Source organism: Mauremys reevesii, linkage group 11 (assembly GCF_016161935.1).
Source record: "Mauremys reevesii isolate NIE-2019 linkage group 11, ASM1616193v1, whole genome shotgun sequence".
In the NCBI taxonomy this organism is placed as follows: domain Eukaryota; kingdom Metazoa; phylum Chordata; order Testudines; family Geoemydidae; genus Mauremys; species Mauremys reevesii.
The window spans coordinates 14,064,437-14,079,898 of NC_052633.1; the positions used below are offsets into that span (position 1 = coordinate 14,064,437).

The 15,462-nt window shown below is 41.7% G+C and overlaps 1 protein-coding gene across 1 annotated transcript in view; it reads right to left on the bottom strand.

Annotated features, from left to right (window-relative positions):
• LOC120374436 overlaps positions 1-15,462 on the bottom strand; it is a 156,822-nt gene that overhangs the window by 92,088 nt on the left and 49,272 nt on the right. Inside the window, exon 2 of the mRNA XM_039494139.1 lies at positions 3,239-3,317. Within this exon, the coding sequence (XP_039350073.1) occupies positions 3,239-3,317 (79 nt within the window). The remainder of the gene's footprint in view (positions 1-3,238; positions 3,318-15,462) is intronic.

A 15,462-nucleotide genomic window follows, 5' to 3' on the forward strand; every position in this document is an offset into this window, starting at 1 on the left:
GGTAGTGGTGAGGTGCCCAGGTTCACAACCCGGGAGCATCACACTGCCGTTCCAGGTGCATGATGTCTGTTCTGTCTCTGTGCTCGGGAAGGAGGGGGGGCAGTACTCCATGAGGGCCAGACTTGGCTTGCTCTTTGGTGCATCATACAAAGGGTTGCTTCCTGGGGATCCTGCAGGATGGGGTGGCTCTATGCCACCCTATATGATAGGCTGTGCCTAAATGGCACATCGTAATCCTAATGATGTCAGAATGAACAGCTGTCGGGGACTCTGAACATCTATGCTTTTGCTCTAAATCTCACCCTTCATGTTGCATTAAATTTAATTTTTCTTTTGTGCTCTCCCTTTGGGCAAAACAGAATGATGGTAGAAAGTATTTTCACGCTGAGGGCCTCTGAGTTTCTCCCCAGCTGCTTACACAATAAAGTAATGACCTCAAGCCCACAGAAGTCAATGGGAGTCTTTCCATTGACTTCAAAGAGATTTGGATCAGGTGCTAACATCAAAGGAAATAAAAGCTATTGACTGGCTTTAGTACATAAAAATGTAACCGCCCAATTCTTCTCTCTTACGCTGATGTACATCAGGAGTAACTCCATTGAAGTCAGTTGAATAACACCGGTGTAAAACCAGCGTAAGGAAGAGGAGAAGCTTACAGTTTTCCCTGATGCCTGCTTCAGCCCAAATTTCCCAGTTCACTAATAGTGATGGTTCTCACTTCTTCAGCTGACTCCTTCATCTGATTTGATTCAACTTATGCAAGCGATGTAAGATGTCTCCATGCAGTATGACTCATTATTACAGCTAACAGAAGTGCAATCACCCCCCTTTGCAAATGCAGGGAAATCTATTTTGTGTTCTTTTGGTTTGCTGGCAGCGATCGCTTCAATGGCAGGAGCAATATATGTTTACTTTTTGCTCTGCTGTCATCAATGAGCTGGTACATTCCAAGGTGGCTTTGCAGAGCTAATGGGTTGTCAGATCATTTTATTAAACAGACAAGAAATGTTAGAAATAGCAGCAATATACATTAACAAAATGATCATCTCTGGCCATGTAACCTTAGTGAAGATGTGAAAAAACACAATAGCTGCATGCCTACATAAATACTCAAACATGAGATACATTTCAAGACTCTAGTTAGTTTATATAATGTGTTTGCAAGCCACTGTGAAAAGGATTTCTTATTATTACTATCATTATCATCATTAAAAAAACACAAACATCACTTATAATTTACTTCTCGGTGGGTCGTTGCATCTAGCTGGATTCTCTTCTCTTCTTTTTTTTTTCATTACTAGGACAGATATATGAATTTTGTGCTTTGCTGTAGTTTATAGTTTTATAGAGTAATGGTATTTGGTAAGTGTATTTTTGAAGGCTGCATTTAGAAATGAAATGCTTATGGCTATTATATTTATGCTGTCTCTTTGGAAATGTCAGGTTTTTTAATAACATTTCTGCATGTGTCAGATTTAAACCACTCTGACAACTAGATGATGGTGATATCATATAGTTAGTGGGAAGTTGTATTAAGTCGCATAGCCATAAAACGGAGAATGGAGATGAACTGATTTCTGACCTGTCATCTTACCTTATTATTCTGCAGAATAACATATGAGAGACTTACACTATATTTGCCAACAATTACTGAACAATGTTTAAATTACAAATGGGCCTAAGCCAGAAAATTGGTTCCAGCCCCTCTGAAATCCAGAGTAAGGGCATGTCTACACATACAGCACTGCATCGGGTGAAGACGCTCTATGCTGAAGAGACAGAGCTCTCCCGTTGGCATAATAAAACCACCTCAGCGAGCATAAGAACATAAGAACATAAGAACATAAGAAAGGCCGTACAGGGTCAGACCAAAGGTCCATCTAGCCCAGTATCTGTCTACCGACAGTGGCCAATGCCAGGTGCCCCTGAGGGAGTGAACCTAACAGGCAATGATCAAGTGATCTCTCTCCTGCCATCCATCTCCATCCTCTGACGAACAGAGGCTAGGGACACCATTCTTACCCATCCTGGCTAATAGCCATTTATGGACTTAGCCACCATGAATTTATCCAGTCCCCTTTTAAACATTGTTTAAGAGCAGCAGTAGCTATGTTAGCGGAAGAAGTTCTCCCGCCAACATAGTGCTGTCTACACTGGCGCTTAAGTCTGTGTAACTCATGTCGCTCAGGGGGGTGGTTTATTCACACCTCTGAGCATAAGTTATGCTGACATAAGCTGTAGTGTAGACATAGCCTAACTCAGATCTATCTGTGCAGCAGGCCAAAAACATAGGCCTCAATTTTCAACAGAGACTAATGATTTTGGGAGCCTCCATTCTTGGTTGCCAAACCCAAGACACTTTAGAACGGGGCTTTTTTTTTCAGGACAGATGCTCAGCACTTTTGTACAAATCAGTCTCTCCAAAAGTTGTCTCTACACCAGCACAGCATGTCTTCCCAAGAGTCAAAACTGCATAGTAAGAAAAAGAATGTGGAAGTGTTTGTGTAGCAGTAGCACTTACTAACACCTTCCACAGCAACATTGTTTCTCCTCTGACATACATAAAACATTTTCAGCAATCACTGAACTTTCTCATTTATTCTTCCTCCAGAAAACAGCTTACAGAGTGATGGGTTACATTGGCCTAATAATAGGAGTGGAAATGTAGACTCTAGTTGTAGAAAAGAAGGTCTTGAGGCTAAAGTAGTAACCCTGGGGCTCAAGAGATCACGGTTTATATCCCAGTTCAGGACCCTGTCTGACCTTGCAGAAGCCACTTAATCTCCCTGGGCCTCAGTTCCCCCCTCCAAAAATACTTTCTCTCCCCCATCTTTTGTCTATGCAAGCCTGGAACCAGCAGATTCTTAGGTACATAACTAACTTTAAGTATGTTCTTACACCTATTGACTCCAAAGGAAACATTCACATGATTAAAGTTACGCCCATGCTTTAGTCACATTGTTAAATCAAGGTCTTTGTAAACTCTTTGGGGGCAGGACTGTCTCTTACTGTGTATACAGTGCCTAGCACAATAGGGCCCAGATTCCGGTTATGGACTCTAGTTGATATTGCAATGCACATACTATTGGTGCCTATTATAGTCAGTATGGACCTGCCTTATGTTCGCAGGAGCCCCATGCCCTTAAGTGGCACAATGCCTCTCGAGCCGCCACTAACACAGGGCAAAATTTTAATTCTGATTTAATTCTTCTTACCTCAAAGATTTAATTCTGCTTACCTCAAAATCTTCCCTGAAAGTCACCACCGTATTTCTGATCTTCTTCACTTTATCTGAGATCTTGCTCTTTGATTCACAGCTGGAGACCAGGAAAGATGGTTGGTGATATGGGTAAGGATTGCTTTTTTTTTTTAAAACCTGAGATCTATAGTAAAATTTAAGGTCAGGAAATCAATGCACTTTTTCCTCTATCTACATTACAACTCTGCCCTTACTGATGTATTTCTTTTGAGACATTTTCCCTTATAGCCCCTCAGTATGTTGCATTCCATTTCTATTTTTCCTCCTCTTCTTTTTTCTTTAAAGGGAGATTATTTGCTTTTGCAACAATTATAAGGTCCCAAGAAAGAAGTTATCAATCTACAAGTCAGCTGAAACTGCTAAGATAGTTTCCCTTAACCAAAGCTGCCAGTTAACTCAGCTTTGACTTGGAGATATTAGCCTCTCCCAGAGTGAGAGATGAAAGGCAGCCCCCCACACCTCTTACTTTTTATCTTAAATGATGGAGTTAGCACTCAGAAGGGCGCTAGAAACTGAAGCTGTCTCATTAGCTACATTCTGCAAAACAGGCACCATAGCAGGGTTAGCATCCACATACTTCTCCTCAAGAGTATTCTCCATGGACCAGCTCTGTAACTGAGACTTTTCAAGGGATATTGTCAACTTGAATTTCTGAATTTGACTAGTTTACTAAAAAAAAGTACATTTTCTGGTGGAGCAGCCTTAAAACAGAATGACCTGATCTAAAAACAAAACAAAACTTTGAATATTTAAATATTTCTTTAAAATGTTGATAAAGCGGTTGGTTTGTTTTTCCTTTTCCGGGTGACATTTATACAGGTCTTTTTCAGCAGAGGAGAATAGGTGGGCCCAATACCTACACACACTTTTCAATGTTGCTAATAGCCAAAAAAAAAAAAAAAATAATCTTGGAGTGATATCCCTAATTTCAAAATCAGTAGGTAAATATAAAAAGGTCACTAACATGGTTTCCGAGCCAGCAAAGCATTAAAGCGGGTGCTTAATTTTAAGTGTGTGAATAGTCACATTTAAATCAATGAGCTCACTGATGCTCAGAGTATTTGTTGGATATGAGTTTAAATTTCAGTTGTTTCATAGGTTTTCCTAATATTCATAGAAAGCAATAAGAAAACATAAATACACACACATGCACAGAGGTATAAGGTTAGTCAGAGACATGAATTAGTGATCTGAGCACAGAAGCCAGAAATTCCTAAGTTCCAGTGTCACTTCTGATTCTTATTCCACTCTGTGCCCTTGGAAAAGTCATGATCTCTGTGTCTTCGGGCTTGCCTACACAAACATTTAGTTCACGATAAGCTGGGATATAAATCCATCCGCACTAGCCTGCCACATGCTACGGGTCTGTGTGGCCCTGCTGACACGCACTAACAGTTCTTTAGTGCTGTTTGATCTATTTTAGTTTCATGTGGGGTAGATCAAAAGGCACTAAGGAACTGTTAGTGCGCGTCAGCCAGGTCCATAGGGACACTTGGGCTATGTCTATACTTGGAGCTGGGAATGTGATTCCCAGCATGTGTTAGACATACTTGCGCTAGCTCTCATCGAAATTGCATGCTAAGAATAGCATAGCTGTGACACAGGCTAGTGCCCCAAGTGCAAACCGGATCCCAGGGGTACATTCTCAGGGCTGCTAGCCCATATCGCTGCTGCACCACTATTTTTAGCATACTAAATTGATGAGAGCTAGCAGAAGTATGTCTACTCAAGCTGGGAATCACACCCCAGCTCCAAGTGCAGACATAGCTGTTATGTGTGGCAGACTGGCAAGGCGTAGATTTAAACCCAGCTTGCCACAAACTAAATGTAAGTGTAGAGAAGCCCACAGTTTCCATATCTGTAAAATGGGGACAATAAAATGTATGCACCTGTCTGTCACATAACAGTGCTCTGAGAAGTAATCAGTTTTGTCTGAAAAGTGCCTACAAGATACAAAAAAAAATGGTACAGGTTTTCAGTATTCTATTATGATTGTGAATTCTTTGGAGAAGCAAGTATTTCAGAGTTATAAAATACATGTATAACAAATGTAACTTAGTCTGCATGAGGAAATAAAGGACTTGGAGGGGGGAAATATTCCATTTGTATTAAAATTGTCATGGACGTGTATAATAATGAGCAGGAGGGACACTGACTGATGTGCAGACACCAACACAAAAACCTTCTCCCTGTATGAATTGAAAATTTGGGGTGAAATCCTGGTGCCACTGCAGGCAATAGCTCAGCTCCCACTGACCTCAGTGGAATCAGGATTTCACCCCTGATGGCTAGTGGCCCAGGGACCTCTTGATACCAACTGGCAGAGGACACAGGGCATGCACAGGGTTTGACAGGTATCCCCTGGATGGGATATCTGCATAATAGTTCATGTGGCATGTGAGGTCTCTACTAAGAGCCAGTAGCCAACTGGTGGTCATAATCATTGTGAAATGTGTGCACAGATAACATTTACGGAGTTATGTATCTATATGGAAAATTATGTTCCTAAGGTCTTGGAGTTTAGGCAGGTCATGAGGAGGTGATGCTGTGTTAATTAAACTTATACTGGATTTGACTGTAACCATATCTCGGTGCTGTGAGTTACCCAGAGCAGTGATCTGAGGGGGGGAACTGGTAAGCTGGGGTGTGCTGCTTCTTTGCAAGCAGTGAATCTATGAACATTGTGAGTGGAGCAGGGGCTGGACCCCTACGTGGTGATGCTTGGAGGACTTGAGGTTTGGAGTGGGCCGATCTGTAGAGTGACAGTGGGGCCTGCAAGGCATAAAGGGGAGAGCTTGTGTTGCACATGCCCAGTGGGGTTGGAAAGGTGATCCACAGCAGGTACAGATGAGGCTACCTCATGCTAAAGGCAAGTGGTAGTGAGATGTCTCACAGCCCTGGGAGGATTTGTCCAATTTAATCTTTCAGAGCTGCTCCCTTCTATTCTTAAATTCATTACTTGTAGCTGTTGTAAAATACAAGGATTTACACATAGCACTGGAATAAATTGCCTATGGAGGTTGTGGAATCTCCATCATTGGAGGTTTTTAAGAACAGGCTAGACAAACACCTGGCAGGGATGTTCCAGTTATTACGTAGTCCTGCCCTGAGTGCAGGGGACAGGACTAAATAACCTATTGAGGTCCCTTCCAGTCCTACACTTCTATGATTATAAGATATAAAAAGACATTTTCTGTAGTGTTGACAAGGGCACAGGCTGTGACTTACCTATGTTCTTATGTACATGCTTAGCTTTAAGCAAAATAAAAATTTTAAATGGGTCCTTTAAGAAATATAGTACCTTTTTTACTGTCCCAAATGACCACAGACTCTTAAAACTCCCCACATAGTTAAAATTCACTGAAATCTGTATATTGGCTACATCTGATTTTGAGGGGAGGGTTAATCACCATTTTCCCACATTATTTATTACATTTTATATAAAAAATGCTTACTTTGAAGCTCAAACAGCATTGTTTAATGTTGACACATTCAGTAACGTGTTGGTTAATTCAGATTCTGAGGGAAGGATTTCTTACTCTTAAAGAAAATGTAAAAAAATCAGGCTATATAATTGCTTAAATAATCTGGAGTACTTGTGGGAACACAAGAAAAGAGGTCAAATATAACTGCTTATAGGGATAGAAGATCTGTATGGAGCATATGCTAATATATCATTTTTAGAGGATTCTTTTTAAAATATGTAAATAGCTGATTTTAAAATTATATCCCTCAATCTGAAAGGTAATCATAATCTGAGTATAATTGAAGAGAGACATATTTCCCTGTTGAAGAAATAAAAATTGCCTTCTTGCAAAAGAACCACTATTTCTAAAGAGCGTAACAAATTGACAAATTAAATGAAGTATGTGTGGATCTGCTATATGACATCTCTTATCACTCAAAGTACACAGAGAACCTCCGTTTGAAATCTCTTCTAAAACCTGGGATACAGAGATCTGTTTTCATGTAGTAGAAAGGGGACAGAAGGCATGGAGTTATTGTGGCTAATGTCTCCCTGCAGTGCTATTGTGAAGAAAGGTTGAAAGAATTGGTCATGTTTAGTCTAGATAAAAGAAGACTGAAGGTGGGACATGATAACAGTCTTTGACTATGTAAAAGATTATTGAACAGGTTAGACAAACACCCATCAAGGGTGGTCTGGGTCTTTTTCCTGCCTCAGCATAGGGGATGGACTCTATGATCTCTTGATGTCTCTTCAAACTCTGCATTTCTATGATTCTAACCTCTGAGAGAGAAGAAAACCCAGATCTTCTGAATCCCAGTCCAGTGCCTTAACCATTAGGCCACCTCCCCATCTCTTGACTGCTGTCTTCCAGGTGTTAAGAGCAGAGCCAGCTCTGAGTCATGAACTGAACAGGCTCCAGTCAAAACAGGCCGGAATCACCGTTTTGAAGTAGGAGACATGCCTCCCTTGGCAAGGTGTTGTTGTTGTGCACACCTGGAGTTGTGTGCTGAGGTACCGATGGCCTTCAATACATACCAACTCCACTAGCGCTTTGAGGTCTAGCTGAACCATCTGTATGTTGAGAGGTTTTGATCTGCAATCTACTTTAAACATTCTGAGCGATTATCATATGGTCCATTCTCATTGACGAGGACAGGCAGGTGTTGAAACTTCTTAACAATGACCCTACTGTATGTGATGAAAGTATTGGACTCTGTATAACTGCCCTAGTTGCACACTGTGTTTTGACCATGCTGCAACTTTGAAAATATCATCAGATGTATTTCACATTAAAAAAAAAAGGATCTGGCCAAGTACTGCTTGAGCTTCTCCACAACATTTCCTACCGTAATTTCTTAAAAACTGACTGCCCTCTTTAATGAACAACAAAACTCAAGCAGGTGAATTAAACTATTGATTGATTATTTTTTTATAAAGAATAGCCTTTAATAGTAGTTTGACGTAAGGAAAAGGAGAAAAAACAGTATGAACTGTAAGTTCCTGCACCTCATGTTGACAGCAATGAAAGGAAATAATGTGATTTTTACGCATGTGATGTCAAATGTTGGCTTTTCTTATCTCAGAAAAAAAATTGTGTCTTGGCTGGCTACACCGCAATCTGAAGTGAAGTGTTTATATCACTTTTGCTCACTTTACTAGTCAATACCAGTTTTTGCTATTTTGGCTTTTATGGGGTTGTCTAAGTTTACGAAAATCAAACACTTTTCTTTCCTTTGTTTCACACTTCATCCCTAAAAACAATCAAAGAATGCTGAATTCCTTTTGCTAGTGAGGCATTTGTGCCGTAAGTGTTCAGATAAGCAGACAGAGGCAGCAGGTGTAAATATATTAATGCCTGTTAGTTGCTCAAAAAAGAAAGTAGTGAGAGAGAAAATGTCAGGATCCAGAAGAATGCCAGTGAAAGGTAACCTCCTGTTTCTGACCCACACAGCTTTGAAGAACGCATGGTAGCCAGATCAGCTTCTCTGCTGGGTGTAGTAGTGTGTGTGTGCGAGGACTTGTCAAGGAACTGGCTACAACTCCTTGGTTTTCTGACCAACTCCAGCAACTGGAGATCTGCTCTAATTCGTGCCAACAGACTATGGTCTCCAAGGGATTCTTTTACTGAGCATTTAGATTCTCACCCAGAGGCCCACTTTTGTTTGCTACAGCTGAGTGGAGACATACTAATTTCCACCATACTCTGGCCGTGTCTGAGCCACACCCTCATTGCCCCTCCAAATGGTATTTCTCTGTCTGCATAAAGCCAAGCTCTGCATGCCATGTCAATTGAGCAAGTGAGCATAATACTAAGGTCTGTGTTCACTGCTGCACTAGACTGCAATGGGGAGTTGTACAGCACTCATTTGAACATGTCATTGGAGCCTAACTCCAAAAGAAATGTGTCAACCCCTACTCTGAACAGCAATTTGTATAATGCTATGAATGGTGGGTATGGGGCAAACAAGACATTTTCACAGACAGCTCTTGTCATTAAAATATTTCAAGGGCTTGACAAAGGGTTGGATCAGGTCTTTCAGGACAGGAAATGTGTGCTTGCCCGCTTTGCTGGATCCTCCACTTGAGAGCATTATGCTTGCTAACGCCACATCTTCAGAGACTAAATTTGATAAAAGCAGCAAAGAATCCTGTGGCACCTTATAGACTAACAGACGTTTTGCAGCATGAGCTTTCGTGGGTGAATACCCACTTCATCGGATGCAAGAGTGGAAATTTCCAGGGGAAGGTAAATATAAGCAAGCAAGAAGCAAGCTAGAGATAATGAGGTTAGATCAATCAGGGAGGATGAGGCCCTGTTCTAGCAGTTGAGGTGTGAAAACCAAGGGAGGAGAAACTGGTTCTGTAGTTGGCAAGCCATTCACAGTCTTTGTTTAATCCTAAACTGATGGTGTCAAATTTGCAAATGAACTGAAGCTCAGCAGTTTCTCTTAGAAGTCTGGTCCTAAAGTTTTTTTGCTGCAGGATTGCCACCTTAAGATCTGCTATTGTGTGGCCAGGGAGGTTGAAGTGTTCTCCTACAGGTTTTTGTATATTGCCATTCCTAATATTAAACAAAGACTGTGAATGGCTTGCCTCCCTGATTGATCTAACCTCGTTATCTCTAGCTTGCTTCTTGCTTGCTTATATTTACCTGCCCCTGGAAATTTCCACTCTTGCATCCGACGAAGTGGGCATTCACCCACAAAAGCTCATGCTGCAAAACGTCTGTTAGTCTATAAGGTGCCACAGGATTCTTTGCTGCTTTTACAGAACCAGACTAACACGGCTACCTCTCTGATACTTAAATTTGATAAAACTGCCCAGAAAGAAGCAAGAACAACCGAGTGATCACAGAATCCTAGAACTGTAAGACTGTAAGGGACCTTGAGAGGTCATCTAGTCCAGTCCTCTGCACTCATGGCAGGACTCAGTATCATCTAGACCTTCCCTGACAGGTGTTTGCCTAACCTGGTCTTAAAAATCTGCAATGATGGAGATTTCACAACCTCCCTGGGCAATTTATTCCAGTGCTTAACCACCCTGACAGTTAGGAAGTTTTTCCTAATGTCTAACATAAACTATCCTTGCTGCAATTTAAGCCCATTGCTTCTTGTCCTATCCTCAGACATTAAGAACAACAATTTTTCTCCCTCCTCCTTATAACGACCTTTTATGTACTTGAAAACTGTTATCATGTCCCCTCTCAATCTTCTCTTCTCCAGACTAAACAAATTCAATGTTTTTCAGTCTTTCAGTCAAGTTTTCTGGACCTTTAATCATTTTTGTTGCTTTTCTCTGGACTTTCTCCAATTTGTCCACATCTGTTCTGAAATGTGGCACCCAGAACTGGACACAATACTCCAGTTGAGGCCTAATCAGCACAAAATAATGCAGAAGAATTACTTTTCATGTCCTATTTACAAAATACATCCCAGAATGATGTTTGCGTTTTTTGCAACAGTATTATACTGTCGACTCATATTTAGCTTGTGTTCCACTATGACCCCCAGATCCTTTCTGCAGTATTCCTTTCTAGGCAGTCATTTCCCATTTTATATATGTGCAAGTGATTGTTCCATCCCAAGTGGAGTTCTTTGCAGTTGTCCTTATTGAATTTCAGCCTATTTACTTCAGACCATTTCTCCAGATCATTTTGAATTTTAATCTGATCCTCCAAAGCACTTGCAATCCCTCCCAGCTATGTATTGTCTGCAAACTTTATAAGTGTACTTTCTATATGTCATTATCTAAATCATTGATGATGATATTGAACAGAACCGGGCCCAGAACTGATATCTCCAGGACCCCACTTGATATGCCCTTCCAGCTTGACTATGAACCACTGATAACGACTCTCTGGGAATGGTTTTCCAACCAGTTATACATCCACCTTACAGTAGCTCCATCCAGGTTGTATTTCCCTAGTTTGTTTACGAGAAGATCATATGAGACAATATCAAAAGCCTTACTAAAGTCAAGATTTACCACATCGCCATTTATCTTTTGCAATATGAAACTGAAGTTGCACTGCTTTGCACCGGTATCAATGATTGCCCTGCAAGGACTCACAAGGTGCCTGGCAACAGGGAACTAGTCCCAACTGGAACAGGGGTTCTCAAACCGTGTCAATGTGTGGATCATATCTTCATAGGGAGATGGTTTCACGTGCCATTGCATTAGCAATCTTATAGCATCTTTGTAGCAACCACAGCAATTCCTGACATGAAAAAACAGTAGGAAAATATTCACAACATCCTTAGCTGTCTTTTATGCAGTTTTGCAATTGGAAAGAAGAAATTTTGTGAGGAATGCCAGCAAGTGCTCCACAGCTAGCGAACCACTGTGTTACATGCTGGAGAGGTTGAGTATTTACCATCTGAACAACAGACCCTCTGAGCAGGAAAAGAAAGTAATACACACTGTATCTGTAATCAATGGTTAAAATATGGGAATATGATGGAACCACCTCCCATAGCATCATAGAACATCAGGGTTGGAAGGAACCTCAGGAGGTCATCTAGTCCAACCCCCTGCTCAAAGCAGGACCAATCCCAAGACATATTTTTGCCCCAGACCCCTCAATGGCCCCCTTGAAGAGTGAACTCATAACTCTTGGTTTAGCTAGCAAGCCAACGCTCAAACCACTGAGCTATTCCTCCCGCAGAGGTCTCTAAGGGTACGTCTACACTGCAGTTACAGGGTGAGACTGCAGCACGTGTAGCCATACCAGAGCTAGCTTTAATCTTATAGCTTGGGTACCAGAGCAGTGAAGCTTTGGCAGACCGGGCATCAGCACTGGATGTACAAGTCCACCTGGAACCCTAGGTAATTACTTGCATGACTAGCCCACGCTGAAGCACGTGCTGCCATGGCCTCACTGCTGCTACACCCAAGAAGGCTAGGTTAAAGGTAGCTAAGGTACGTCTGCGCAAGCTGCAACCCTACCCTGTGGTTGCAGTGCAGACATATCCTTACTGCTGTGCTGAAGCGAGGAGGTAAGTACTCGTACCAGGGTTCAGTCATGAGCAGCTGCTTGGTGACAGCCAGGAGTAACTGTGTCGGAACACATTCTGGCTAAATGCTGTTTGTTACCATCCAAGGCTTCTCAGATTGTGCGTGAGCAATGACCCTGAGCCTCTGTCAGTGGGAAAAGGAGATCATGACAGATGATTTGGAAGTGATGGAATGACCTCGAGGAGCAGGGTGATATTAAATGTGCTGGGACTTGCAGTCAATAGTCCAGGAAAATCAGTGGAGGGGCTTATTATCCAGGGAGTGAGGAGACAGCAAAAGAACCATCTGCTCTCTCACTCACATGTGCTGCAGGGGAGTTGGGTGGAGACATAGGCCATTCCACCCTGACAGAGTCCGGCAGCAGTGCCTGAGATGAAAGAGATGCAGCTATTAGGCTGAAGTCAGACATTCATATAATGCTGGGAATGGTCTGATCATTTTCTGTGGTTGACTCAAAAAAAAAAAGGCAGCTTAAATTAAAAGTTCCCCATTTCTGAAGGGCGTGGAAACAGCTGAAAAGGGATATTTGCATATTCAACAACAAAAAAATCAAGAATGGGGTTACTCCAGTTACTGCAGTCTCAAGGCTACACTTACTTAAGTACACAGAATTTACCAAGATTATTTCATTGATACAGTTCTTGATCAGTAATTCAATTACCATGCACAAATTCACATTGAACAGCTACACAAGCAGAAGATGCCTTTAGCATGCTTCCCAAAAATGCACATTCATGCCATTTTCATATAGCCCAGGGTTAGGCAACCTGTGGCACGTGAGCTGATTTTCAGTGGCACTCACACCGCCCGGGTCCTGGCCACCGGTCGGGGGGGGGGCTCTGCATTTTAATTTAATTTTAAAGGAAGCTTCTTAAACATTTTAAAAAACCTTATTTACTTTACATACAACAATAGTTTAGTTACATATTATAGACTTAGAGAAAGAGACCTTCTAAAAACCTTAAAATGTATTACCGGCACGCAAAACCTTAAATTAGAGTGAATAAATGAAGACTCGGCACACCACTTCTGAAAGGTTGCCGACCCCTGATATAGCCAATATAATTAAATGTATGTGTACCTGTAGCAGAACAAGGACTTTAGGTAATAGGATATAATTTTACAGCGACTTGGTTTTTTTAAAGAAGGATAGAAAAGGAATTCACGGTGAGAGAGAAAGAAAATGATGGAGACAGAAAGAGGGCTAGACAGAGGAGGAGTGAGAACACATTGATAGAGCGATGTTCATTAGGGCAGATCCAAAGCCCAATGCAGTCAATAGAAGTTTTTCCATTTGCTTGGAAGTGTCCTAACCAAGCTTATTTAGGCTTTGCATTGGTATGCGGTTCTGATGAGCCTCCTAAAACTCAGCTGGGAACCCTGATGATCCTATTCAAGGCCAGTGAAATGGCAAAATTCTATCTGCTCTGCTGCCCCTATTTCCTCTCTCTGTTCTCCAGAGGCCTTTGTTCTGCAATACCTAATATTCCCCCTTCTGCACTGCCCCGGGCTCCGTGTGAGGGTGCTAATCACGTCACTTAATGCACTAACTGAAGGCACTCAAAACACTATGGTGATTTGCACGGTTGAAGAATCCATATAGAACAGAATATGCTCCCCAGCCAACCCTCGTGCACATGATCCCTAGGCTCCTAAGGACTACAGAGGACAGGAGACGAGGGGATACCAGGGACCTGGAGACTGTGCAGGGAGCCAAGACCCTTCCCACCATCAGAGAAACAAATTCAGTGCACTTTGTTATAACCATTTCACACTTTCTCTTCTCGAGCTAAGTTCCATCAAAAAAGTGTTTGAAGAATCTCCTCACTGAGGCAGGCAACCACTATTACAAAGCATCTTCATTTCCCGATCCCTCATCCAATAAACTTGTTGATGGGAATAGTCTCCTTTTCCCATAGCCTAACACCCTGTCAACTGGATTACATTCTGAGCTCTGCTTGCAGAAATCCAGCTGTCTCCTGCCATCCCATTTTAAACCCATCAGCACTGATGAGCCATTAGTATTAGAACCCTAATAACTTTTAACATTAGAGCTTGATTCTCTGACCTGTGTTTCTGGGTAATAGATCTTGACTATATTCACCCAGTAAACTAACTTTTCTCTCTCGCTTTCTTTCAGTTATTGTTTTGCTATAAGGCAAAGGGTAAGCTGAGGGTTACCAATAAAGAAAATGTGCAAGCAACACTAATAAAAGCTTCGGCTTTGAAGGCCACACTTGATGATAATTTATATGGGCTCATAATTTTTACAACCTTCATGTAAACATATTTTCAGATTTACATGCATAAAAAGTACTCAGTCATGCACACATTTGTAGTAGCTTTGCATGTACAGCCATTATTAAGTAGATGATACGTTTAATATTGCCTTGGACTACAGGAAATGTCTACAGAGCTGTAATCATTTCTAAATAATTATGTGCATCAATGTAGACATGAAACTAAACACTTAGGGCCATTGCCTGCTCTGCCTTCATGAGTATTCCCACTGAACACACTAATGGAAACAGGACTGGGCCTTTAGTAAGATCTAGGACGCTCTGTAGCACAGAAAAGTCATGCTCATTTGCATGTTAATACTCAAAATGCTTGCCAGCCCTTTGCTAATGGAAGTACTCATTAGCGTACTGGATTCTCAAGTTTCCCTATGGCTTGTCTACACAGGAAAGTTTTGCCAGTTATAGTGGTATAATTAAATCAATAGACCGGCATACTGAAATAAGAGTGTATAGATGGGGTTTATAAGAGTGCCTTTTTTTGGTTTGGATTAAACCTCTTCCCAAACAATTTCAACTAAACCAAAAGAAAGTGACTGAAATAAGAGTGTGCACGTGGGTAGCTATACTGGTACAACTACACCTCTACCCCGATATAACACGACCCGATATAAAACGAATTTGGATATAACACGGCAAAGCAGTGCTCCGGGGGGGGCGGGGCTGCGCACTCTGGCGGATCAAAGCAAGTTCGATATAATGCGGTTTCACCTATAATGCAGTAAGATTTTTTGGCTCCCAAGGACAGCGTTATATCGGGGTAGAGGTGTATATCGGTTTACAGTCACACCTTAGTTGATACCAGTATAGATTTTCCATGTAGACAAGCCCTTAGTGTGGCCTAAAGGCAACAATTCAAGGTCCTTGGCTGCAAACATGAATGGATCAGGCCGAACGTCCATCAAGTCCAGCAGCCAACAGCA